Source organism: Tachysurus fulvidraco, chromosome 25, assembly GCF_022655615.1.
Source record: "Tachysurus fulvidraco isolate hzauxx_2018 chromosome 25, HZAU_PFXX_2.0, whole genome shotgun sequence".
NCBI lineage: Eukaryota > Metazoa > Chordata > Actinopteri > Siluriformes > Bagridae > Tachysurus > Tachysurus fulvidraco.
The window spans coordinates 10,829,596-10,857,167 of record NC_062542.1 but is presented as its reverse complement, the minus strand read 5'-3'; the positions used below and the strand labels follow the sequence as shown (position 1 = coordinate 10,857,167).

The following is a 27,572-nucleotide window of genomic DNA, read 5'->3' as shown; positions in this document are numbered from 1 at the left end:
GAGCCGTAGTTCATAATTCTGTTTTAATCACTGAACTGTCTTTTCTTCTCATGTAGTTTTATGCCATACTCAGTTCAGCAACACTGTATGAGTAGGATGACTTAATGACATACTGTAGGTGTTTCCAATTACAGCCTCATCTTATTTATCCGTTGCATGTTCCTAACCAAATGTGCTTGACAGCTTTAATACAGATTTCTTTAGTAATCCTTTTACCTCAGCAGTTTGCAGTGTTAGTAGTGTGATATATTTATTATGAACACAACTCATCACTGAACCACGTACAGATGTGGATTGGGATGAGGATCCTGTGGGGTAAATAAACAAATCTGAAGGACTGGGAGGGTTTTACGTTTATGTTAACATGACAGGCGGTCAAATAAGGAGCTTGCATTACATAGCACAGTGACACTGATTAAATGGTGAGTTAGTCACAATGTTTTATTTCATGTTTATTTTCATCACCTTTTGGAATTTTTAGCCTACTATTTGTAAGTTAGTTATAAGGTAGATCTATTTCTCCTGTTGTCTGTGTCTTTCCACATGCAGTGGGAGGAGATCAGCGTAATGGATGAGCGTAACATCCCCATGCGCACGTACCAGGTGTGCAACGTAATGGAGGCCAACCAGAACAACTGGTTGCGCACAGGACTGATCCCACGTGCTGGTGCACGGCGTGTTTACGTAGAACTCAAATTCACACTGCGTGATTGCAACAGCCTTCCTGGTGTTCCTGGAACCTGCAAAGAGACATTCAATGTCTACTATCATGAATCAGATGGTGCGGTGCCACCCCCACCACTACGGCACGCTCGCGAGAGCCAGTATGTCAAAATTGATACGATCGCAGCAGACGAGAGCTTCACCCAGAGCGATGTGGGGGAGCGTGTCATGAAGCTCAACACAGAAGTGCGCCACATCGGGGGACTCAGCAAGCGAGGCCTCTACTTAGCATTCCAGGACTTGGGTGCCTGCATCGCCCTGGTATCAGTTCGAGTGTTTTATAAGCGATGCCCGCTGGCCGTGACGAACCTGGCACTTTTCTCTGACACGGTGACAGGTGGAGACCAGGCGCTGGTGGAGGTGCGAGGGTCCTGTGTGGAGTATGCTGAGGAGCTGGAGGCACCACGCATGTTCTGCAGTGCAGACGGAGGCTGGCTTGTGCCAATTGGACGATGCGTGTGCAGGCCTGGCTTTGAGGAGATTGATGGCCAATGTCAGCGTGAGTATTGCTAAGCTTAGGGATTTACAGAGGTTAAAGGGTGTATAATGGAAATCCAGTCACATGATTGAGATCTTACATAAGACAGCATTATGTGAAGTGAAGTGATTTGTGTGTGTGTACGCTGAAATTGAAAAACACATTCAAGTACACCACTCTAGGTAATTGGAGCGTAACTGGTGGGGCTTAAATTACATGGAATTCTAGCATCAGTTATTGAGAAAGCTTGACAATTCACAAAGCTTTCTCACTGTCTTGTTACAGAGCAAATGCTGCTGAGAAAAATAATTAAAGTTTGGATTTTCACCCCAGGAACTTTCAGAAGAAATGAAAGTTTGATTGACAAGCCAGTTGTTTCGGTGATGTAAAAATAAAAAGCATGTTTTTGTACGTTTCTCATTTCTAAGACCAATTGAAGTAAAAAACAGCTTTTGTATTTGCTTGTGGGGACCTGTCAGAGGAAATGGAGTGTATTCATATAGAAACACTAGACGTGATTGTATGTGCTAGGGAAGTTTACCAAGCTTTTTATTTATTTATTTCACTGGTCATATGGTTTCGGTATAATAAGCAGTGAAGTCCGGTAGCAACAGATGTCAACAACAGTCTTATTACACTGGCTTATGTACAGTATGCGGTCTCAAGCTTGTTGGTCAGGGGGCAATTCTGAATTTCTAAATTGGAAAAAAATAAGTGCTTAATATATAAATTCTTACTTCTAATTTACTTTAGAATCACACATCTCTTGCACAGTGGTCCATAGTTACTCTATGTTCTACCTCTCTCAACTAATCTCCACTCTTATCCTAACTCATTTATTCAACTTTATATACTTTATATATGCGATATATGGGAATAATCTGCCCTTTCTTTTAAATATAAGAAACATGGAAGCATTTTTAAATGCATGGCATTCTAGAACTTATTTCCAGTCATGTCTTTACTGGAAGAAGCCTCAATCATGAGTCTTTCAGCTCACACCATGCTACAAATACAGTTTATTCATTGTAAATTGAGGGGTTTTTTTTTTGTACCCATGTGCGCTCTGTACAATTTTACAGGGTGCCAATTCTTTTGTCCTAATTGAATGGTTAGTCTGATTTCTGTTCATTTCGTGTCATTAATACGAAACGAGTGTTGTCATAGTGAGTGAATTCATACTTGGTTGATAGCTTAGCAATCAAGAATTTGTGAGGTTCCTTAAAGGTAACTTTTCAAACTCTGATAAAACGATAGAAACATTTTCCTAACTACTACGATATAGATGAATACCGCATTTCAGGATTTTCCTGAATTTTTTTCTGAATTTTCTTGATTTCCTAAACTTGATAAATGAGACCTATTGACTGTTTTGCTGAACTTGACTATTATTGAGATTTGTTAGGGAATGACAAACTTTCTCCAGACTTTTCTTGGACAGAATAAAACACAATTGTTGTTTCTTTCTTGCATGCCTGATGAATTGGTGTAGCAGAACCTTTGTCTCTTGTTACAGAAATCTTGTTGAACACCATTAATTAATAATTCGAGATTGTTGGCTGTTGACTGCTTTGTTTAACATTGATCTGAATATTTTTGGGTAGAATAAGCAAGTTTTTTATACAGTGACTACTGAGATGTATAGCACTGCCATTACAGTGTAATTGTTGGTCCTGTGAGTATTGTATTACGTTTTAGTGTTTGTCATCCAAAGAAGCAGCCCCTCACCTGCCCCTGCTGTCATGAAGACAGCCCAACACTATTCGGTGATTAGTGTTAAATTCACATTATAGTTCATACCGTGTAGCTCTGTATTCATATCATCTGAATGGAGATGCATAGACGCACGCCATACATCCATGCTATCTCCTTTTAATCAGAAATCCATCAGCTATCTATCAGCTTCATCTTGGCAAAAGAGTAGCGAATAACCCTTGTTTAATGTTGCAGTTCCCATCATGACAGACAAAGATGAGCTTTTCAGACCTACAAGTGAAAAAACTGACACACATGGCTGCGCACGGGTGGTAGCCTTTAGGGAAAAAGGTAGACAGCTCGTTCAGCGTCTCCTGCTTCGTCATGTGTATGGTAATGGATTTAAGCACGGCTCTTTGTGCTCCCCTGTCTCTTTCATCCAGCGAGGCGCTAATGGATTCATTAAAGGGAGCTGCTTGCCTGACACCGGAGACGTTCTGTAATTACACTCTTATTGTTGCATTCCCTGCCTATGCCTGTCTGATTTTTTTATACCCCTTGTTTGCCTCTTGGTGTCCCCATGTGAGATAGACGATGCTGTGTGCCTGTCGCTTTGAGACCTCTGTTCTTAGGAGCCTGACACTTTTTAAATATTCATAGCCCTCTCCTGGACTGCTGAATCGAGGGCGGATGCGTAGGTGGGGGGAAGGAAATGAGAGAAGGACGAAGGTGATTTTAGCAACAAAAAAGTGTTCGAAATGGGACCTGAGTGTAGATATATGTACGGCAGAGATAGAGAGACGCTGTTGTAATTAATTATCGCCTTCTTCGTTAGCATGTCACCAGGCATCGTGGGAGCTCCTGCTGGATTTGTTAATGGCTGTTAAAGATAACAACAGGACAGGTCTGATAAGAGTGACTAAAGAGCTGCTTGTCTTTGTATAAAATAGCTCTCTGCTTTACAATCTGTCTCCCAGCATACAGTAAATAATGGAAAACCACAGACAGGCTCAGGGGGAACAAGAGCAAAAATAAGAAGCCAACAGAATTTGGGGGTCTAGTCTGGGTTTTCCACCAACCAGAGAGATAAACGGAACTGTCACAGCAATGACAGTTGTATTTCGGCATCATAGTATGGTGCACAAGAACCCTGTTGTGTAAGGCATAAAAGAGAGAGAGAGAGAGAGAGAGAGAGAGAGAGAGAGAGAGAGAGAGAGAGAGAGAGAGAGAGAGAGAGAGAGAGAGAGAGATCATGCCGGTTTCTACTGGAAAAAAAGAAGAAAATGAAGATAATAAAAGCTTACATGAAGAAAATAAATGCATGCCTGTTTTTTTGTTTGCGATTTATTTATTATTTTCTTTTTGATTTCTTTTTGATTTTTGATTTTCTTTTTTTGGGGCAGAAAAGTTTGGTGGAAAAAGTATACATGTGTGGGATGAGGAATAAAACAGCACAAGCAGCGTTTGATGGAAAAAGCACAGCATCGATCAAGATTTGTTTGTTTCGTTTACTGCATTCTTTTATTAGAAATGTGCTCGTGTGTAATAGAGAAGTAGCTGGACACCAATACATTGTTTGCGTTCTACAATAAATAAATAATATTCTATACACATAAAAATGCCGATAGAACAGTAGGTGCACTGTTATGCTTCTTTTTTTTAAGTCTACACTCAAGCTGTGAACCAATTATTTGTTGTTATTTTTTGCTGTAGTACATTATGTATATTTGTTACTTTTTGTGCCATTTCTTTACTATTTAAAAAGTCTAAAATCTTTAGACATTTTACCTTCAGCAAACTCGTCAATGGTTCACCGAGTTACTACTAGTGTTTTGGGTACGAGTGGCATAAAGTCAACGGAAAACGACAATTAAATCATTAATCGCAAATCTATAAAAGGCAATTAATTATCCTACACACTGTTCAGTGTAAAAAGGTCATAGAAAGGCTGCATCTGTCAAAAGAAGAAGAAAAAGCATAGTTACAACCACACATCATCCATCTAAACAGTGAGGTTTACACCACAAGCTCGCACACAACCTCCCACTAAAAGATTTACTCATGTTGGAAGAGATCCTAATCGACAAGAGTGTGTTTCTCCCAACCAGCTGAAGAAACAATTGTTTATGCCTGGTTCCACCATCACTGCAGGAAGACGACGAGTGTCGCTATGACAAATGAAACCGAAATATATGATGCCATGGCTCTAGTGCTTATTTTCCCCCTGTGTTTTCACTGTGGGTTATGGAAATTTTAGGTACTGCTAGTTTTCTCCTTCGTTGCACTCCGAACTCCTATATACTCATCCAGGAATAGCACGCATAGGAGCGTCAGTGGAATTATGTAAGCAGCTGAATTTAGGCCACGTGTAGCTCTCATGTTCTGTGCTATTCTACATGCAGTAAACAATAGCCGGGGAAAAATGGACATTTTACAGTAAAAACTTACTGGCAACTGCTTTGATTACAGTTCATAACAGTTCAATATTTTATATAGGTTATACAGCTGTTTACATAAATTATCTGGCAACCCAGCTTGGCAGTACATTTCAGTTAGCAGCTGATAACAAATGGATGCATGCAATATCTGGTGATTGAGGCATGTTAAAATTTCCTTTTCACAAATGTAAACAATAGAAGATATAAAACAAAAATCAACTCTCGGGTCTTTTTTTTCTGTTTCCATACTTCTGTAAAGCTTCTTTAAGAAAATGTGAATTGTTAAAAGAGCTACACAAATAAATTTAATTGAATATGAAAGCTGTTTGATCAAACACAAACAAACAACAAAAAAAGATATTCAGGTTAAATACCTGTTTGTCTTCTTGTCTGTTTTTTGTCCAGTTCCTCTTTTCTGCCATTTTGTTTTTCCTGAGATTTAGTAGTTTCTTATTCTCTGTATGTCTGTCAGTCTTTTCACTGTCATTCCTTTAGTCTCGATTTCCTTGAAGAGGTAGCATTCTGCAGATACTGTTTTATATACCTGGTTGTTTTGCTTGTCATCTCTCAGGAAGAAGAGTAGAACCATCTGTTTACCTTAAAAGTGGATGTTTTTCTGTCACTCCTGTTGCTACAGTACATGCCTGTCCTGGATGGGTGTAAAATGCTCGCTCAGATACAGGGGTACTTATGGGCCACTGTGCCTGATGGGAATGTGGTAGCCTTGTGGTTGAGGTGTTGGTCTACCAATTTGAAGGTAGTGAGTTTGAATCCCAAGTCAACCCACTGCTGGGCCCCTGAGCAAGGCCCTTACCCTCAGTTGTATAAAATGTATGTTACTCTGTATAAGGGTTTCTGTCAAATGCTGTAAGAGTGAATATCTCTCATCTCTCCCTCATTAGGGCTTGATTATATAGCTATTGTGTATTATTAAGTTGAATGCCAATTGAGAGTCATGGCTTAGTGTGCCAGCAATTAGGATACAGACTGGCATTGTGTTTGACACCATCTCTCTCTCTCTCTCTCTCTCTCTCTCTCTCTCTCTCTCTCTCTCTCTCTCTCTCTCTCTCTCTCTCTCTCCATGTCTGTCCATTCGTCCATCTGACTGCCTTTCTCTCTATTTCACTCTTACACCCTCTCTCACTCTCTCTCATCCACTAGGCTGAGTTTATGCATAAGAAAATCAGAGACATACAAAAGCAAGAAAGAAGCCTACATGTTTTGGAATAAAATAGCTTAAGCGTTGTAATTTTTTATAAATTGAAATTTATATCATTTAAGCACTGTGAGTCCATATGTTAATGCAGTTCCTTTAGAAACAAGAAATGGGTCTGAGTGGTTAACTGTGGGAAGTGTTGGGGTTGTGCTTGGGATGTTAATCGGAGGATCAAGGTTCAAGCCCTAGCGCTGCCAAGCTGCCACTGTCAGGGCCTTGAGCAAGGCCCTTATCCCTCTCTGCTCCAGGGATGCTGTATCGTGGCTGACCCTGTGCTCTGACCCCAACCTCCAAAGTTGGGATATGTGAGAAAAGAATCTGATTGTGCTGTAGTGTATATGCTACAATAGAAATATATTCTTCTATACCATATAGGATTTGAGGTGTTATTGTATTCTGAATTCACAATAGATTTCTCACTGCCATCTGCAGGTGATAAGATTTTATAGTTTCCATACATGTTTACGTCAAAGTCAGACACATTAATATGCTGTTATATACTAAGTTTAAACCTTTTTAAAAATTGAAATTTTTTCAGAGATGGAAAGCTCCATTTTTCATCAGTTTGAGGAAGCCAGACATTCTGGCATTGAACAGCTGCAAGCTGGTAAAACCCTCAGAAAAGAGCCTGTCACATACAGTAACTGTCAACTTGCACAAGTTCCACCCTCTTCACAATGAATAAACCATTTTTCCTCAAACAAGGGATAGTTAAGCAAAGAGAAAAATGTGTGGGAAGATGCACAAACACACAATGAGCCAAGTTTATTAAACCGGACAGGATCAGAATTATTCACATTATTTCTTTTGTAGGAAAAATCCCACCATTAATTTTTTAAACACAAATTTTCCATAAATTAAACAAAAAGCATCCTACTCGTGCTGATTGTGTGTAGACTCACATAAGAAGATTCTGTAATTCTATAATTCTATAATTTGCATGATGTACAGCACTTTTGGAAATCAAAATGAATAGATTTACATCATTTACAGATACGCTTACGCAGAATGGCTTAATTATTAATAGGTTAGGAACTAAACAGTACCACTGACAATGTGTTGTTAAAGTCAGACATTTTATATTGTTGGCATTAATAAAAGAATATGGATGTAATTGATGAGGATATGAAGCTAGTGGGTGCAAGTGTTGAAGATGCAGAAGATAGGGTTAGGTGGAGAGAGATGATTCGCCGTGGCGACCCCTGAAGGGAAAAGCCAAAAGAAGAAGAAGAAGGTTAATAAAATAATATGAAAAACCCCTTAATGAAGACAAATAAAATGAATCATTCAGTAAGGAGAAAAGAAATGCGACTATTGAATGCGAAGGTATGTCTAAGCTTGTATTCTGTAAGCCATTCTTTTATTATTATTATTATTATTATTATTATTATTATTATTATTATTATTATTATTATTATTATTTATTTATTTTTATTATAATTGGATATATTTATCGCCAAATAATTTATTCAGAGTAAACTCCATTCTATACCTTTAAGCTTTTATTGTCATCATCATCATCATCATCATCATCATCATCATCATCATCATCATCATCATGTTCACTGTAATTTTTCTTTTCATGCCCTCAGTTATCTGTGCACTTTCTGGAGTTTTGTGGCTATTGCTGTGTGCAAACGATTCTAATTCTGACTTTTGAATCACAACTTAATTCCTAACACATGTAGTTCTTCTTTTGCTCTTCCCTTAACTGCTGAAATATTTACATCATATCTCCTCTGTTTGTCTTGGTCTCTATCTCTGATTCATTTTTGTCCTTGTCTGCCTTTATTGATCTGGTTTTTTTTTCCTTCTGTTTGGTGCTTCGTGGTTTGTCTGTTGTTTGTTTAAATGTTGTTTACTAATGTCCAACACTGTCTATTAGCTTGGAATGGAATGAAACGTGACCTTGAGCTGTGTGGAAAGGCGATTTATAAATCAAATGGTTATTATTATTATTATTATTATTATTATTATTATTATTATTATTATTATTATTATTATTATTATTATTATTATTAAATGAGCTGTGTAGATGTTGAATGCAGGAATGTTCATTGCATCATCAAAAAAAAAATTTTTTCCAGGAATTGACAGACTATGAAAATAAGAACATCTCCAAGACTTGTTTTTTTCTAAATATACTATTATCTTAATATCCATTACACTACGAGGCAGTTATGAGAAGCTCTGAAACACTTATTCTGATTTCACTTTAAGCTTGACTGACGCTACAGAGAAAAAGGATTTGTCCTATCCTTGTGAAAGTTAGAATTCCTTCACTGCTGTTGCTCTTGTAGAAATGTGCTTAAAGCTTGTGAAACCCTTGGAAGGGAACCTCGTCATACAGCTCACTCGCTCAGCTCACACATCTGAGGCTTAACACAGAGCTGCAGCAGCTGAACTGAGCTCTAATGTGAGTAATTCTCTCCATGAGGAAGTCCCGAATGGGTTCTTTCTCACTAAAAGTGGGTCATGGGATTGTCAACATTGCAGCACTGTGCTAAACTCTTTTACACACTTTTGCACTGCAAGCACTTAACAAAATGCTAGGCTTGGAGTTGCACTAATTAGGTTAGGATCTAAAATGTCAACATGAAGAAATGGGACTTGTTAGAAACGCAGGCGGTAAGAAATGTGAAAGGAAAAAGTGTTTTTATGGAGTATGCTTCATCAAAATTATTGATTCAAATCCCTATCACTTTCAAAAATAGTGTGAGTATACAAAGAAAGGGAAAAGAGGGATACGGGGAAGAGGCGTTTATGTGCCATTATGTGTGGTCAGTGTGTGTTTGCTCATGTGTCTTCACTTTGGTATGACAGGACGTGCGGGGGGCTTGGGGTTAACCCATCTGGTATGCATCAGCGTTGCACACACTAGTGCTGTTGTATTGGGTAGTGAAAGCTTCAGTAATCACCTTTAGACCAATTCTCTATAAAGCACCTTGAAGTTTTGCTTGCACATATGTAATCTTCAGCATGCAGGGGCACCATGCTGGGCTCAGCTTGGCTTCAATGTAACTGCTGAGAAAAACATCACACACTCAAATCTAACAGTTGATCCTACTGCACTCATTAGGAATATATCTTTCTTACTGGATTTAAGATACCTTTTGGATTGTGTTTTTTTGAAATAAGGCATGCTGAATATTTTTAACCATAAACTATAAGACACAGGACACATTTGATATAAAAAGAAGCAGCCTTTATTTGTCACGTACAGGTATACATTACTGCACAATGAAATGCTTTCTTTGTATTCATGAAAATTCGTGTTGCTCCTAGTGACGTAATTCTAAGAAAATTCATAAATATGTTTATATTTCCCGAGTGAAGATTAAAGTTCTTCACAAAGATTCTTAACTCTTAAAAGAGCTCATAAGGTTAAAAAGTCTTAGGAGTAGTTAGGAGGAGTTTAAGTGCCTTTTTTTTAGCAGAGGAGAAAATGGCCAAAAGGTGAAGATTATAAAAAGAAATGTATTGCATTCAGTATTTAATAATGATAGTGAGTTAATAAGATGCTACAGATTAGATTGTGTAGAGATTATTGGGCGACCAATCATATTAGAGATAACATCTCCGACAACAGCGCAGAAATGCCATGTATATTATTCCGCTGTTACATTTAGATAAATACGTTAAAATATTTGAAAAGTGGCAAAATGATATGATTTGGCTCTATGACATTTCTGCACTGTGTTGGAAATGTTTACATTTACATTACATGTATTGCATTTGTAACATACAGGTGTAGCGCATCTCTAATATGAACGATTACAAACGTAATCCCTAAACGATGTACTGTAGTCTCAAATATCTTAACATAAAGTCAAGGCTTATAATAGACCAAATTTTAAAAGCACTTCTATTTTTTATTTTTATTGGACGACCAATCACAGTCTTCAAAAGAATGTGTCATACCTAGTAACAGGTTAATTAAGCCCCGCCTCCTTTCTAAGATAAAAGTTGTTGCTCTGAGATTGGACCCAAATCACTCGATTCCTAGTTAGATATTTTTAAGCTAAATTAGTGTGTGTGTGTGTGTGTGTGTGTGTGTGTGTGTGTGTGTGTGTGTGTGTGTGTGTGTGTGTGTGTGTGTGTGTGCGTGTGTGTGAGTGTGTGTGAGTGTGTGTGTGTGAGCTCAAGAGTGTATTATCAGCATTCTGGTGACTGTTGCATGTGTAGGAAGTGGAGTCCAGTGTGGACACGGCATATGAGGCATATGAGGTGTGGATAGACCAGACAATTGCATTATAGCAGCAATAATTACATTGATTTTGATTATTTTTTGGATAGAGCTGTAGCAGTTGACATCAGCACTTTCAAGAAGAAATCTGGGTGTAGATTTAACAACCAAGCCAGTACTGACTGTGGCAAGGAAAATGTCCCTGATACAACAGGAGACAGAAAAACTAAGAGAGGAACCAGACACCAAAGAGAATCTATGCTGTTCCAGACAACGGATAGTACGTTTATAAGTCAACAGCTTTACACTACATAGTACTTTTAACAGTACTGTCTGTGCTGAAAGGATCCTAAGGCTGTTTTATCATTGCACATGTTTTTAGCATCAAATCTTCAATATCCTAGTGAAGTTATTCATCAAAGAATATTCCCTCACCTTTCTTCCCCTGCCTTTCTTCTCTCTCTCTCTCTCTCTCTCTCTCTCTCTCTCTCTCTCTCTCTCTCTCTCTCTCTCTCTCTCTCTCTCTCACACACACACACACACACACTCTCTCTCTCTTACTGTTACTGATAAACTAAGAAAGCACACATCCTCTGTCCTTGAAGAAAAACTTACTGATCATAACAAAGGTCTGACGAACAAGAATCCCTGTATAATTCCTCCTAAAAGAATCTTCACCATATTAATGATTAGTCTTCAAAATGTTTATTTATTTATTTTATTATTAGCTTTAGATACATATTCTGACTTAGCTGTTAATTATCAAAATGCATTGGATTAGGAAAATAATAAATACCATAAATTTGATTGGCCTGATGACGGCTGAGATAGGCACAGGCTCCCCGTGACCTGGGAAGTTTGGATAAGCGGTAGAAAATGAATGAATGAATGAATGATCCTTTGATTGGAATTACAGCTAACATTACAGTTTATAGTTATACAATGAAGCCTAAATTCATTTGAATACTTTTATACTAAGCTTCCAGTCCTGACCTGATCTGACTAATGCATCATGAGTGTGTTTGTGTGTGTGCAACATTACATCACTGTGTAAACCCTTACAGTGTAATGCCTAAACTCCTTCACTTATATCCAGTGCAATGAGAATGGAGTGTTTGATATTTCATATATAGAGAGCGTAAAGACATCTGCAGACTCCGATTTTCCAGTGAATACGTAGGAATCCTCACTGATACCTGTTGAAAATTTCCATAATCTTTCAAGTGTCCGGTGAGCTTTCAGTAATGGCTCAAGGTTTTAGTGTAACACGTTATGGATCCCTTCAGCCCTTTATCAGTGAGTCGGTCTTCCTGCCAATTTGGAAGCTGCTGTGAGGACTATGAAGACTGCTTTCAGCTCAGCAGCATTTTATTGGTCACAGCAAGGAATTCAAAAGCCAAAGACATCTGCAATGCCCATTTATGTGGCCTTTTTTTTTTCATTTTTATTTACCCTTGACAGTCATGTCACATCGAGAATAGCTTTTACAGAGGAAAAAGAAATCAAGCATGTGTTGTCGCTATCATGCCAGAGTAAGACGCAGATGAACACCATTAAATTTATGTCCTGCTGATGCGTTCTGTGGTGTATTTTTTTATCAGCTTGTTTTGGTTTGTTTAATGCAATCATCAAGTTAATGCTCAGGCAAACCGTTCACCACATGTCAGTGCATTAGTAGTGGGTTAACTGTTCTTTGGATCAATAACAATTCTCCACACTAATAATAAGTAGCGTGTAATTACATGGTAGCAGATGGCAAAAATAAAGCCAGTTTACAATTTAAACATACTGAGCAGTTAGCTGTTTTTGTTTTGCATTTAATTTTCTCTTTTGCCCTAAACGAAATGAAATTAAACATTAATGAATTTTGAAGAGAACGAAGGAAAGATTTTGAAAAGAACTCTTATTTTGTATAAATTAGGAATTTAATTAAATACAAATACATTATTTTGGGTTGAAGTGATTGTGTTCTAAATTGACATAAATACCGATATGAATATTATGCACGCTATTCTTCTTTTGTTCCTTTATTTTTAGAAAATATGTCAGAAAATATTCACTGGTTAATGATTTGTGCGAGCGTGAGCTTTTTTTTATTTTCAAGCATTGAATTATTGAGTTCATTTGTTCATCCTTAGCAACTGATGCTCTGGATCAAATTCGCTTCAAATTCTGGAGCAATTAAATTTATTTGAAAACATTTCCTGAAAATAAAAATGGATATATAAATATCTACATAAGGAGGATTAACAATACATGCAATCTAAGTCCACGCCAACGTTGGCTTTAAATCCGTATACAGATCCAGATATTCATTGCATCACAGTCCTAAAATAAATGTTCACATTATCTTTACTTCTACAACCAGCTAGCCTTAGTATGTATCTATGCTACATTTTGGAGGATGAGAGCAATGGAGTCATAAAGTGGGAATTAGCTATGGATTGATAGTTTCCATATGTGTTCAGACAGCTGCTTGTGCGTGTTGGCTTTGTTTCAACATCTCAGGTCTTGACCTCAGTAATGTAGAGTTGTTCAGATTAGTAACTACAGCAAAGACAACGAAGAGCAATCAGTTATAGAATGAGCCGACAAGTAACATAAATAATAACGTTCTTCTGAGTTTAGCACATGTTCCTCTGAACTTTTTCTTTCTACACTTGTAGTGGATGGTGTGTAGAGTGAAAGTAAAAAGAAAATATATATATATTTTCGTGTTTGTCTGAGAAATTGTGCTATTTTTTTTTTTTTTGAGACAATTAAACAAATGTGTGCGGTGGCCATTGCTCCTCGAGTTTGTTTCAGCTGTTTTCTCGGGTAACTCGTATTGTATGGAGATATCGGAGAAGTTCCGATCAATATTTTTGAGCACTGTTTGATCACCAAATGGATTTAATGTTATGTCATCTGCTCATTAGCACAATAGAAGCTAGGCCTACATCCCAAGTAAATGACCACAGAATCAGACTGATACCTAATACCAGTATCTGCAGCTGTATCATTTAAATCAGCATAAAACCCATTAAACTGCAAGACAGAAACATATTTTTTAATTCGTTGAAAAATATGACTTTGATTGACTTTGCCTATTAGGCAGGAAAAAAAAAAAGCTATTTTTCTTATTATTTAGAAGGTGCTTACCCAGGGGAGCTTGCATGTGTCTGAGAGAACGATGACACGTGCTGGCTTTGCCACGTGCACTATCCTGCTGTCATTTTAGCTCTTTATTTTCAGGTCTCACTCAATAATTTATCCTCTAGGCTGCTGGATGAGCACAAACCTTGGGATTACTTGCTTAAAGGAACAAATAGCTCAGTTCAGAGACAAGCACATTAAAGCCAGTCTGACTCATTTCGTCTTTGAGAATTTCTTAATCTATTTGTATTTCTTACAGCAAAATGGACACACCACACAAAATATGGGTGCTAATCCCACCAGATTGGGATTGTTCATACATGCTGGTTTGTGTGGATTCCTAGGAATGTAGGAGAGTTCAAATCACCTACACAACTGAAAGTCATTCCAGATTAATGTTGCCTTCTTGTGCTATCAGCATCATCCTTCATCCATCCTGAAGTGGTGATAATGACCAGGTTGTGTTCATATGCTTTGTTGTCAGAAAGAACATGAAAGCTTGCTGAAGACACTGGATATTTGGTCAAATACAAGCTATTTCCATGGTAAAAAGCATAGAAATAATGAATACTACCAAAATAGTACTAATAATACTACTAGTTGCATTAAATAGAAATGAACAAAATCTCTTATATTGTCAACAAAATCTGTTAACATATTGTTATTTGTTGTACAGAAACAGCTGATTTGTGTGGATTCTTAGGAATGGGTGTGTGAACATGTGTGTGCCCACGGTGCCCTGCAATGTATTGGCATCCCACATAGGATTTATTTCTGCATTGTTTTACTTCTCTCTCTCTCTCTCTCTCTCTCTCTCTCTCTCTCTCTCTCTCTCTCTCTCTCTCTCTCTCTCTCTCTCTCTCTCTCTCTCTCTCTCTCTCTCTCCCTCCTGCCAATCACAGTGACACTAGCCAATCTCTTGAGCCACTTTCAGTCTCATGACCTTAACAGTGAGTAAGTGAAAGACCTCCATAGTGTTAGATTGCTTCTATTTTAACCCTTGTATGTTGTTCGTATCTTTGTTACTCAGCCAGTGTTGGTGGGTCTGGTGGACCTGCTGCATTTTTGGGTTTTTAATTCAACACAATCAAAAATTTTATGTTAATATACTCTACAGATGTTTATTTCATCCCAATTACAAGCAATATAAACAGCATGTATGGTTAATATTTGCCCCTTACCTTTTTTACATCACATTTTTTAATTAAAGTGCTACTCGTTTTTTGTTTTGTTTTTTATTAAAATGTAATAAAAAAAGAAAATCTGATTTAATCAAGTTATGAGTGGGAAAAAAAATCAACAAATTTACAGGAAAGAAAAGTTTTTCAAAACTATTGATGTTTATGAATATGGGTCCAACAGACCCGAACAACATACAAGGGTTAATCTGTATTATATGAAAGTGTGTAAAGGATTAAAGGTGTCTGTAGTATTATAAAGTATGTAATGTAGGTATATTTAAGTCTCCTAACTTATCATACAGAGTTATACGAGCATGAGTTCAGCAGTTGCTGTTTTCCATATACACTGACAAAATCTACTTAATAAATCCTTGAATGTGCCACTACTGCAGTTCAGAGACCAATGACTCCCACATACAGTATCTCTCAGTCAGTAGCAATAACACACCTGGTTCTCATTTCAAGTCTTGTTTATACACCCAGTTTGAAGGAATCGAATAAACACACCGGATTGCCTCTTAGGGTGCTTTCACACCTGTCTTGTTTAGTTCGGTTGAATCGTACCAGGGTTCGATTGCTCATTTGGTGCGGTTCGTTTGGGCAGGTGAAAATGCAGCAATCGAACTCTGGTGGCACCAAATGCGGACCAAACAAGCGGACCGAGACCTCCTTGAAGAGGTGGTCTCGGTACGCTTTCAAACGAACTCTGGTACGGTTCGTTTGTGGTGAGAACACGATCCGAGATCGAATAGACCTAACTGCAAAAAGTATTGCGCATTTTGGCCTAAACCAGCTGCCGTAGTGGGTCGTTGGCAATATTTTCAGAAGATGAGCATGTCACAGTTTCGCAAAAGTAATGCCCGCCGCCTCCTGAAGTGTCTTGCGATGCGTCTTCGCCGTTTGCAGTGCATTAAAATTATATTTTCAAGCATCATCCGTGTTTCATTCTGAAAATTAAGACTTTGCATAGAATGCTGTATACGAGTGATGTAGTAGATTACAACCACGAACATAATTGCAGCACGCAGACGTCTCTCCATGGTGTACCGTATGCTGTATTTTCCTGTATTTTCCTCTTTTTGTTTACTTCCAGAGTTTCGTTGAAATTTCCCTGCACGTTTATTCTGACCAATCGAGAAGCAGTTTAGGAAATACGCTCAAAGACATGTGGCCAATGACTGATGTGGATGTTATCACATGACTGCATTTTGGTTCGTTTCAGTGTTGTGTGGAACAGAACGATCAGTGTGGTGTGAAAAGGAACCAAAACTGCTAAAAACCTACAATGTATCATTTTTTGCTTTTAGTCCGGACCAAATGAACCAAACTATAGATGTGAAAGCACCCTTAGGCTTCTGGTGCTATAGTGATTTTACCCTGCTTGTAATTTACCATTTTATGTTTAACCATTTTATCATCCAGACCTGAAAGACACCTTGTTCACCATTTCAGGTTTAAGGAGAGTGAATGAAGGTGTTATAATGTCAGCAATGCAGTCAGGAAGCTTGCTAGAAGAGAAATCTGTGTGATACATAAAGAAAAAAAAACGTAACGGTACATTTTATAATGTAATCTTTTTAGAAACTGGTTATCTAATATCCACATGGCCGACATGTTCATGCTTGAGTGCTGACCAGCACTGGAGGGATAAAATGTAATGCACTTCCTAGTTATTATCATCATCAACATTATTTTAAAGTGTTTGCTATGGCAGGCTTGTTTAATCATTTTACATTAAAAAATAAATAAATAACACACACACACACACACACACACACACACACACACACACACACACACACACACACACAGACACAGACACACACACACACACACACACACACACACACACACACACACACACACACACACACACACACACACACACACACACACACACAAAGCAACAACAGTGTTTTTTGGGGAAAAGGTTGAAGCTTCTAGTGCTCGTCAGTAAGAGAGTTCAAATCACCTACACAACCAAAAGTCATTCCAGATTAATGCCGCCTTCTTGTGCTATCGGGATCATCCTTCTTCCCACTTCTAGAGTGGTAATAATGAGCAGGTTTTGTTCACATTCTTTGTTAATGCTTCGTGAAACAACATGAAACATGGACAACACCAGGTTCATTCATACACATTTCTTTTTTTTCTTGTTCTTTTATTTTGACACCATAATTAATCAGTTAACTCGCTCCCTAAAGACATTGGGATGACATTTTTTTGTGAAATATAAGCTAAATAGCAAGTATTCTTAGCAGTATTTTGAAAAATAAACAAAATCTGTTGTACAGTACAGATACTGTACTCTCTCTTATATGGTGAAAGTTCAACATTTTCTCCAAGCTCAGGTATCAAAATCATCTCCGAGTTTCCTACTGGTAATTATGACACATCCTAGAAAACTCAAATTTACGATAATTCTGATAGCATGTGAAGGCAGCACAATATGGTATAAACACTGCATATTAAAAAAAAAAACATGAATTGGATTTGGTTTCTTTTATTATAATGCATCACAATTGGGAACACATGCAGACCTAAGATGTTTATTCCTTTGAATTAAATACATTATTTACTTGCCTTCTTTCAGCAACATTAGCTGAGTTTACTATAAGTGACCTTCATATACAGTATGACAAGGAGACCGGCTGCTATAGTTAACTTTATGTGGACAGGACACTTTGTAGTTAACCTTTTATCAATGCAGCTTTTTGTGAGAATGTCTGTGTATGTATGCGGGAAGGAGCGTAAATGTTTTGTGTAAGATGCTGTTGTTGACCTTTGGTGAATTGTCAGACATCGTATTTATGCTGCTTCATGCTACTGAAAGCGTATTTCAGTTAAGGTCAAAGTACATAACTGTAATGGAAATGGAATATTGTATCTCAGAAGGCAGTTCCTAAAATTGTCAAAGCATGGATGAAGTGTGAAGAGAAAAGAAAAGAAAACAAACAAAAAAAAAAAAACAGTAAATTATAAATAAATGGTACACTCCAGAAATGAAAATAGACCTGTCTTGTCTGTGTCATTCAGTGTATGGTGGTTCAGTTGGACTTCTTGTCTCGAGAAGCAAAGCCAGGGAGATTGGCGCTGTCAGCAAGGGTATGATGGATGGTGACAGGGAAATGGCCTTTGGAAGGAAAGATCACTCCCAGGAGCCGTGGAGCAGATTGAGGCTCAGCAGAGAAATCCCACCTAGAGTAGAGGTTTAAACTCTCCAGCTCTGTCGTTCTCTTTGTGTAGCCTCTGTAATTGGACAGACTTTCTCTAAGTGATGTGTGTGTGTTTATGTCTGTGGATCTACAGAATTAGGTTTCCAAATCCATAGGGGGAATTGGGTGGATTTGACACAAGAGTTTACCAAAACCTGTGGTCCCTACAAACTGCTATAACAGGTAGGATTGTGACCTTGGTATGAGTGGGCTTAGAGGAGGAAGTGGGCATAAAGGATGTTACAATAGCAAAGGAGGGAAAAACCTAATCTGTCAGTAGTCAGTAGCAATTGTGTCCTTGAGCTGAAATATTCCCAGAGGTATTTTTGTCCATGTGTGTTGGAGTTTTTGTGTGCTGTGAATGGCCATTTAGCATTGCTCACTATGTGCTTTCTGAAACAAATAAACAAACAAATAACATTTCCTTGAAGACAAGCCCCATAGAATAGACTGTTTATTTCTATTCTAATAATTCGAATGCCTGGTTGCTTAATGGTGATAGGATAATTATTATTAAGACTTTGAAAACGCCTGCTCTGAACAAGTACATGTACGATCCATGCTGCGCCTGGATCACAGGGTGAAATTGAGTTTTTCTAATGTGAAGTTGCTTCATTGTGTCTGTCGTTCTGAAAGGTCTGCTTACACATCAGCAAAAATGGGACCTCATGGCCAAATATGGTAAAATTCCTGATGTTCACTGAATAATAAAAGGATAGAATTTGAAATAAGGACCTTTGAACAGGAAACCATTGCGGATTTGAGTCAGAATTAACAATTCGAAATTCACAGTCACGAGACAAATGCAACACGCATAGACCTTGATCGTGCACTGTTAAGCACAGTGACTAATAGTGTACCAGGTGAAACACAAGCTTTTACTTTGGCTTTTTTTTTTTTTTTTTTCTGCTTTGGCATGTTTCCTATTCTTCTTACTGAATAAACCAAGGACAGAGACAGTTTGAAAACTTGCCAAATCTATTAATGCAGGCAAGCTGCATACAGAATGTGTAACATGATTAACTTGTTAATGTGCCAGATATGATCATATTCTCATTAACATCATATTGTTCTATCAAGCTATGAGCTAAATTGCCAGGTTTTTCTGTCTGGTAATTCACAGTTAGAAGTGTTACTTCACAGCTGCAGCTCCAGGTGGATGCATCGTCCTTGCAGTCTGAATAAATTCAATCCAGCTCTGTGATGCTATCATAAAGAACTAAGAAATAGATTAGTCTGAGTTACCATTCAGGATAATTTAAGTTTTAAGATGAATCGAAGCGATTTATTTTGTAGTGAATTAAACAGTTTTTACATTAATGTTGTGCAAACACTTGAAGCATGGCAAAAAAGCAAAAAAGATTAGTGGAAAAATATTGCATTGAAGCCAGAATGGGTAGAACTGAGATGGAATAGTGCCAGTTTTATCAAAATAGCCACTTGTAAATTGTTGAAAAGAATAAAAAAAATGTTGGATTTTTGATCCATTTTTTGCTTGGCTAATAAACATCATGGTATAAAGTTAGTAATTGGGCTTGTTTTCTTCCTTAATTATGTTGGCTTTGTAGAAGCCAACATTCTGTTTTCCTATTTAAGTTTAGACAAAAATTTATCAAGAGTAGCTCCTCCTGGGGCTTTCGAGCCACATGCACCAAATTCGGATATGTTGTAGACCCTGGTCTGAAGTTTGTTGCTCTAAACGATCCGAGTACCGGGTCTCAAAGTGGTCTTTTTATAAAATAAAAAGTTTTATATGGGTGTACCGACTGGCCTTCCGGTTGTTTCGCAGCCCCGCCCCCAATATATGCAAAACCAAAAAACATTTTACAACATGGAGATGTGACATATCAAAACACTCAGAACAATGAGGGGAACTTCCTCACAGGTATTCTGCTCACGTCACGTGACGTCACGTGATGTCAAGTGAAAATCAAAAATTAGCACAACATGGATATGTGACATCAAAACACTCACCCAATGAGGGGACTTCCTCAGGAGTATTTGGATGATGTCACATGCTTGTCTCCACTTGCCTCCAAATGATTTGGCACCCTAGCTTTCTGTCCACTTGCCTTCAATAGTAACACTAACCCTTATGTCTCTTGCCTTCAAAAAGCACCGTCCTTTGCGGATACGTGCATCGTCAAAGCCAACATCAAAGTTTGTTGCAACGAACTTTACAAATCTAGTTTAACTTGTACTGTACCACAATGACCTTACTGAAACAGTAACTATAAGGTGAAGGTGCAGAATATTGAAAGTCTCTGGGTAAACCATAATTTGTTCAGTTTATATTATGTGCTGTAATTAATAATGGGAACTCAATGCAAAAATTGGAACATTGTAATTACTGCAGTGCTTTAACCTTTCTGAAAACTATCATGATTCTCAAGTCAAGTCAAGTCAAGTCAAGTCAAGTCAAGAAGCTTTTATTGTCATTTCAACCATATATAAGTATTGCAGTACACAGTGAAATGAGACGTTTCTTCTGGACCATGGTGCTACATAAAACAGTACGTTGCTGTTTAGCTCTGAATTCCCTAAAGAACATGTCACTATGCTGGTGTTTTATGCAATGTCACACTGTATAAATGTTGTGAATTCCAGGGACCAAATAGGGGAGTGACAATACCAGTGGTATTATGTCTGTAATCCATTTACTCTATACAAATGAATCCTGGAGGAGTGCATTGAATCCTCCTCATGCTGCCTTTCATGTTCATTAACAGCTTTTATTACAATATACAAAAACAAAGGAAAACATAGGGTCATGCTACAGCTAAGCAGTTGAGGTTCAAGGGTGTACTGTACCTCTGACCAGTATTTGCACCTTGGTGCTGCTAGGACTTGAACTCATGAGCCTAATAACCCATAATCACAGAGATACCATTTTTAGCTCTTTAGCTTTGTTAGCTTGTTAGCATTGTTATCAGATGGATGGGTGACTGGGAGAAAAACTATACACTCAGTTTCATTGGAATTAGCAGTTCAAGGAAAAATCACAGTTTATTTTATTAGCTTAATTGACATCTGTTCTTTTGTTCTCTTAGTCTGAAACCCCTTTATTACCCCATGGTCTAGAGTACGTTGAACCTACCTCCTCCCTGAACCTTAGACCTCCTCTCTGGGGTTTAAAATGTTTCTGACCTAAGAGGAATGCTGTTTTTTTATTTCATCAGTAAATGAGCACAATAGATAACATGACATGACCTCAAATGCCTAGAGACCCTCTTAATCCTCTCTTAAACACTATGGAATTAGTTTTGGTTCTTATTGTACAAAATAACGTCTGCTAGCAGATGTGTTGTAAAAGCTTGGATTGTTATCTAGCCTGTGATGGACAGATCCTGAGCTGACTTTCAAGATGGCAGACTGATGCCTATTGATCAGCTTCATTTATTATGGACGAGAGGCCACAGATTGAATGAGAATTAAAGTAGCAGCACACCAACAGCCTTTCAGCCTTACCACTAGAACAGACAATACTCTCTCTCTCTCTCTCTCTCTCTCTCTCTCTCTCTCTCTCTCTCTCTCTCTCTCTCTCTTTATCCACCCTTTTCATTTTCTCTCTTCATTCCCCTCAGTCATAAACTGTTTCTTAGTCTTTCCATTTCCAAGTCAATCTTGCATTTTTCATTGGCCCTAGGATTTAAAGGCAGAAGGTATTGATTACCTCGTGTGCCTTGTGTGAAGAAGCAGAAATTACATGCATCTAAATATTTGATAAGTAGTTAGGCTTGAGCTATCTGAAATTGGTTCCTGTTTTTGGCCTCACTGGTTTGTTCAAAACTCTTGGTTTAACCCTGTGATTTTACTGAGGAGTGGACATGATTGGAAACGTTGGTTTGAATAAAGACTCTGTGACATCATACTTTAGCTGTAGAGAACTTTCTGCAGCCATTTGATTTCAGTATTGATTTGGATGTTAGAGGTTTAAGGTCAATATATTCTAGCAGCATTAATACATAGGTTTTGTAATATACCCTAGTTACATTACATGTCTGGCTAGATGTACTGTATACTACAGCAGCTTGTCTATCTATCTATCTATCTATCTATCTATCTATCTATCTATCTATCTATCTATCTATCTATCTATCTATCTATCTATCTATCTATCTATCTATCTATCTATCTATCTAGTTTTACTCATCTTCTTCTTTATGTTCTTCATTAATGCACATGAACAACGCACAAGAAAAGCATCGTGATAATTAGTTTTTGATAACCTGATTATAATTAACTGTGATTTCAATAATGACTAAATCATTCTCCTGCTTATCATTTCAGATTGTCATGCAGCCTTAGTTTGTGTTGACTTCTGGCTCTGGAATGGTTGAATTTTGTCGATAGGACATTATTACCAATCTCTCTGAGAATCCTGAACTGGCAACCAATTACTTTAAAATAGAGGAAGTTAAGTGGTTTGATGTTTTCAGTTTAGTTTTGCTTTTAACCTCTTTCTAGAGAAAACTGTCACAGCCTTTTCTTTTTTAAAACGTTCTCTTTTCACAGACCTGCTGTCAAACTCAGTTCAGCGTCAAATTGATTCCCCAGGACCACTGTTTGAGTTTCTTTCTTTTTATCCCCCACACTTAGCGACCCATAGGCAGGCACAGAGCTGGTATTGTTATTGAGGTGATGGGCTTGGCAAGCTCTGAAGGGGTTCTATAAGAGAGACCATGCTTTCTTAATTGTGTAACATTTGCCAGGGAGAAGTGAGGACTTGCAAATCCACAATAAACACAGCTAGGAAAGTCTGGCTTTCGTTCTACCCCAATCACTCTTCTCACCATTTACTACGTGCTTTGACCGTAAGTTACAAATCCAGTGCTGCTGGGTAGAATAATGCTGTAAGCCTACTACACCGTGGACCTGTTAGCATTTGAAATACTGTTGTTTTTTTTAAATATATACTATAGCTATAGCTATACAGATAGGTCTTAGCCTAGCTAGGTGCTGGTTCTAAAATACAAGGTGTTCCAAAAGTCTCAACACATAGGGAAAATGAACCTCCTGTAAATGATGTCTCCCAACACACTCATGTCTCCCAACTTTGGCTCTCAGTTTGGCACACAGTGCGGTGTGTGATGTGCTCGCCGTGTTTCCTGTGAAAGTCCGTCACAAGATTGCGACAGCTTCTCGATTCCAGCCATGAAAATGATTTCAGTACTTTCTTCTTTTGTCAAAGGCATTCTTAAAGGCTACCTGGCAAGAAAATAAGCTAAGAATGGAAAATGTTGGAAGTTTTAATTTCCCCTGTGGATGGAGACTTGGGAAACCTTGTATTTAGGTCACTGAGTGTCCACATCCCTGGACCACAGATTTATGCTTACAGTAAGCACAAATCTGCAAAGCTATGCTATAGTCTGAGGAATAGTTTGTGTGTGTGTGTGTGTGTGTGTGTGTGTGTGTGTGTGTGTGTGTGTGTGTGTGTGTGTGTGTGTGTGTGTGTGTGTGTGTGTGTGTGAGTCTGTGTGTTGAATCTATAAAGAAAGAGTAGCAGCAATTTTTAAAATAAATTAAAGGATTGAATGACTAATGGGTGACTATGTGGTTGGTGATGTTTAGATTACTTTGAACGATGGAAAAAAACAGAGAATTACAAGCTGTGTAATTTTACACCAGAAAATAATCAGTCTTTTATTTAATAACCGTGGTCTCGGTTGTGGTGGTGTGTTGACCTTAGAAAAGCATGTTGTAGCAGGAGCAACAAGGACAGCAGACTCTTTTGATTTTATGTCAAATTGGGCCAATTTTGGAAGGTTGCTGGTGGAAAAGGCAAGTCCGTCGATGTCGTTTGCAAAGTTGTTGTTTTAAAGCTAATAATTAGAATGAAATCTTCACAAACATAGCCTAGAATTAACAAAGAGAAACTGCAGAATGTTTATCAGGAAAATTCTGGTTAGAATAGTAATGTTTTAGCGAGGCTAGCGATCATTCGATGTTTCTTCTGATATGTGGTCAGAATGGCAGATAACTAGTATAAATATGGTAGAAAATATTGCAAGGATTAAACGGGAAAGGGGGATTGTGAAGTGGATAATGGCCTTACCAGGTGACGATAAAAAATGGCTCCACTTGCAGAGCAAAAACAGAAATAGAGAGAGGCGTACAGAATAAAGGTCTAATGCACTGCTTCATCAGTCTTTAACCAAAGTATAATAGACCAAATATGGAGGAAACTGAAAGATATGAATGGAATCAAAATTTCATTATAGAAAGAAATTTGCATGGTATTATTGATTAGATGTCACAAGATTCAATGTGCAAGTCTTAGATGAGGTTTTCCTTTAAGCAGATCATCAGGTAACAAACTGGCTGCTTTCAGCTGGATGGATCTCTAACAAAGACTACAAATTGGTTATTTTACAAAAGTAGCTGTTCCACATAATAACTGTTTATTTACTTCCAGCCTTTTGTTTATATGTAATAAAAAATCCATTCTAATATTATTATGAAAGAGAAATTAGGGATTTTTTTTTTAAACTTTACTTCAAATAATGTGTGTATGCTTTTATCAGTGCTTTTATAGCAGCCCCATTTTCCATTATCAAGCTCATGCAGGATGTGTAGTGCCTTTCACCACAACTGTTTTTTCCCCCTCCTTTCACACAAGGAAATTTATAGCCAATGATTTCAAACACAGGACATCTACATAAATTTTGATGCTTCACTGTTCCCACACGTGCATGTGCAGTGATAAGTTGCTGATGTGAGCTTGGGGGGAGGTTGTGATACACGTGCATGTGCAGTGATAAGTTGCTGATCTGGGGTTGGGGTCTTGCGGTAGTTGCAGTTAATTGTGTGGATGTCAGCAACTGGGCAAATTGAGAAAAAAAAAATTGTGCACCAGAGTGTAAAAGTATTTCAGTTGTTCTACATGACACTGATTTGTTGCAATAATATGCAATGTGTAATGTAATAACCAGTAAAGATATGAATCTATGAGTCGAATCATTTTCTCAATAATGAATCTATGAGTCGAATCATTTTCTCAATCGAATCATTTTCTCATTTTAACTAACAGGTTTGTCGTTGGATATAATTTGGCACTGACGTTCTCAACGTAAGAGCGGATGTGAGGACCGGCGTGCATTTAAATAAGTTCGTCGCACCCCCTGTTTATTTGAAAAATCCTGCAGAGACAATATGACCCATGTGGGATCTGCTGTACAAGCACGACTCTCTTTCACTATTTGGGAAATCTGGCAGAGGCTTACTGCTGTGTCTGATGAGATGTGACGTGTTTGAGATGTGTTTGCAAAAATAAAAAGGTTGCTTTTAGTGCTCTGGCAATATGGAGCCTGGTACACTGTCCCTGAGGGGCACTCTAATGCACATACACACACACAAACACACACACACACACACACACACACACACACACACACACACACACACACACACACACACACACACACACACACACACACACTCAGACACACACTCAGACACAAACACACACACTCGGACACACACAAGAAACAATCACCAGGGACACACAACCCAAGAATCTTTTACATAAACACAGGTGCTCTTTTGGTACGTCTTGTGTGTTGGCTGAACTTCACCGTTAAAGGATGTACTGTTTCTGTATTGCTCTGTGATTTAAGACTGGATAAGACATTTTTTTTTGTTCAGTCCATTAGCAGCAGATCTGTTTGCAACACTTGTTTTTCAATGTGTATAGCTATCGTTTGTGTAAACGTCACTCATTTCTACTGGATGACCCCTGTTGCTGTTTCGTCTGACTTGCAGCCTGTAGGCCTGGCTTTTACAAAGCCTCAGCCATGGACGCCTACTGCATGAAGTGTCCACCACATAGCTACTCTCATCAGGACAAAGCCTCCGAGTGCATATGTGAAAGGGGCTACTACAGAGCCGAAACTGACCCCCGCTCCATGGCCTGCACAAGTAAGTTATTTCATCATTAAAAATTAAAGTATGTTTTTCATGCTGGAATTTTCTTAATGTGTTACTAAAGTATAAATAATGTATAATAATAATAATAAGAAGAAGAAGAAGAAGAAGAAGACCCGAGAAGTTCGGATAAGTGGTAGAAAATTTATGAATGAATGAATAATGATAATAATAATAATAATAATAATGTTTCAGGGCCTCCATCAGCACCAGGTAACCCCATTTCCACAGTGAACGAGACAGCAGTGACTCTGGAGTGGAGCCCGCCTCGGGACACTGGGGGCAGAGGGGATGTAACCTACAGTGTTCATTGCAAAAAGTGCTCAGTCTCTGTTGGTGAGATGGTTGAGAAGTGCGTGCCCTGTGGCAGCAGTGCTCACTTCAGCCCACGCCAATTTGGCCTGGCTCACCCCAGAGTTCAGGTCAGCGAGCTCCAGCCTCGAACCAACTACACGTTCAGCATCGAGGCTGTGAATGGAGTCTCAGATCTCAGCCCAAGCCCTCGACACATTGTGAACATCAACATCACCACCAGCCAGACAGGTCAGCCACACACACACACACATACATAAAGTCTGTAATAAGTTCAAAATTATAAGTAAAAATATTTCCTTCATCTTTTATTTACACACACCTGCCACCATCAGGAGGGTGATGGGGCAAATGGGGAGTTTTGGTTACTGTTTCTCTTTGTAATCTGAGTAATGTTATTATTTTTAATAACCAGGGTATTGCTATTCTAAAGTACTGCTGCAAAATCCAGAAGGTTAAAACATCTGTGACTGAGTACTGAACAGAATATAAGGATTAACAGAGAAAATACTGTACTGTATGTCTCTGCTCTGTCAAGATGAGTAACACATAGTGTGTGTGTGTGTGTGTGTGTGTGTGTGTGTGTGTGTGTGTGTGTGTGTGTGTGTGTGTGTGTGTCAGTGTGGGAGAGTAGGTACTATATATTTCAGTTAGTTGTAGTGATGTGAGACAAGATTTTTCACACCTTGTTTCTCACTGCAGTGCCACTCTTCAGGAAAATCTAATTTATGGCTAATCCTCCTTTTCTGCCCTCTCCTCAGACCTGAATTCTGCTCTGTTTAAAAGGGCCATCGTAATGTGTGTAGCTCTCACATGACCATACAACCTATTCCCACAGGCATGTTAGGATGTGTTACTTCCCCCCTTGGCCTCACAGAAAAATACACAAAGAGAAGGAGAGGGTTAGTTGGAGAGAAAGAGAATAAGTGAATGCCAAATATAGAGTGAGAGCAAGAGGCGAACATTGGGAGAGAAAAGAAGGGATAGACACAATAAGAGAGACCATGAGGGAGGAAAAGGCAGAGAGAAACAGAGAGAGAGACAGACAGAGAGAGAGAGAGAGAGAGCAG

General features: G+C 38.3%; 1 protein-coding gene across 1 annotated transcript in view; it reads left to right on the top strand.

Annotated features, from left to right (window-relative positions):
- The window catches only part of ek1 (eph-like kinase 1), a 76,747-nt gene that overhangs the window by 12,764 nt on the left and 36,411 nt on the right, over positions 1-27,572 (top strand). Inside the window, exons 3-5 of the mRNA XM_027177112.2 lie at positions 550-1,222; positions 26,029-26,184; positions 26,386-26,733. Of these exons, the coding sequence (XP_027032913.2) occupies positions 550-1,222; positions 26,029-26,184; positions 26,386-26,733 (1,177 nt within the window). The remainder of the gene's footprint in view (positions 1-549; positions 1,223-26,028; positions 26,185-26,385; positions 26,734-27,572) is intronic.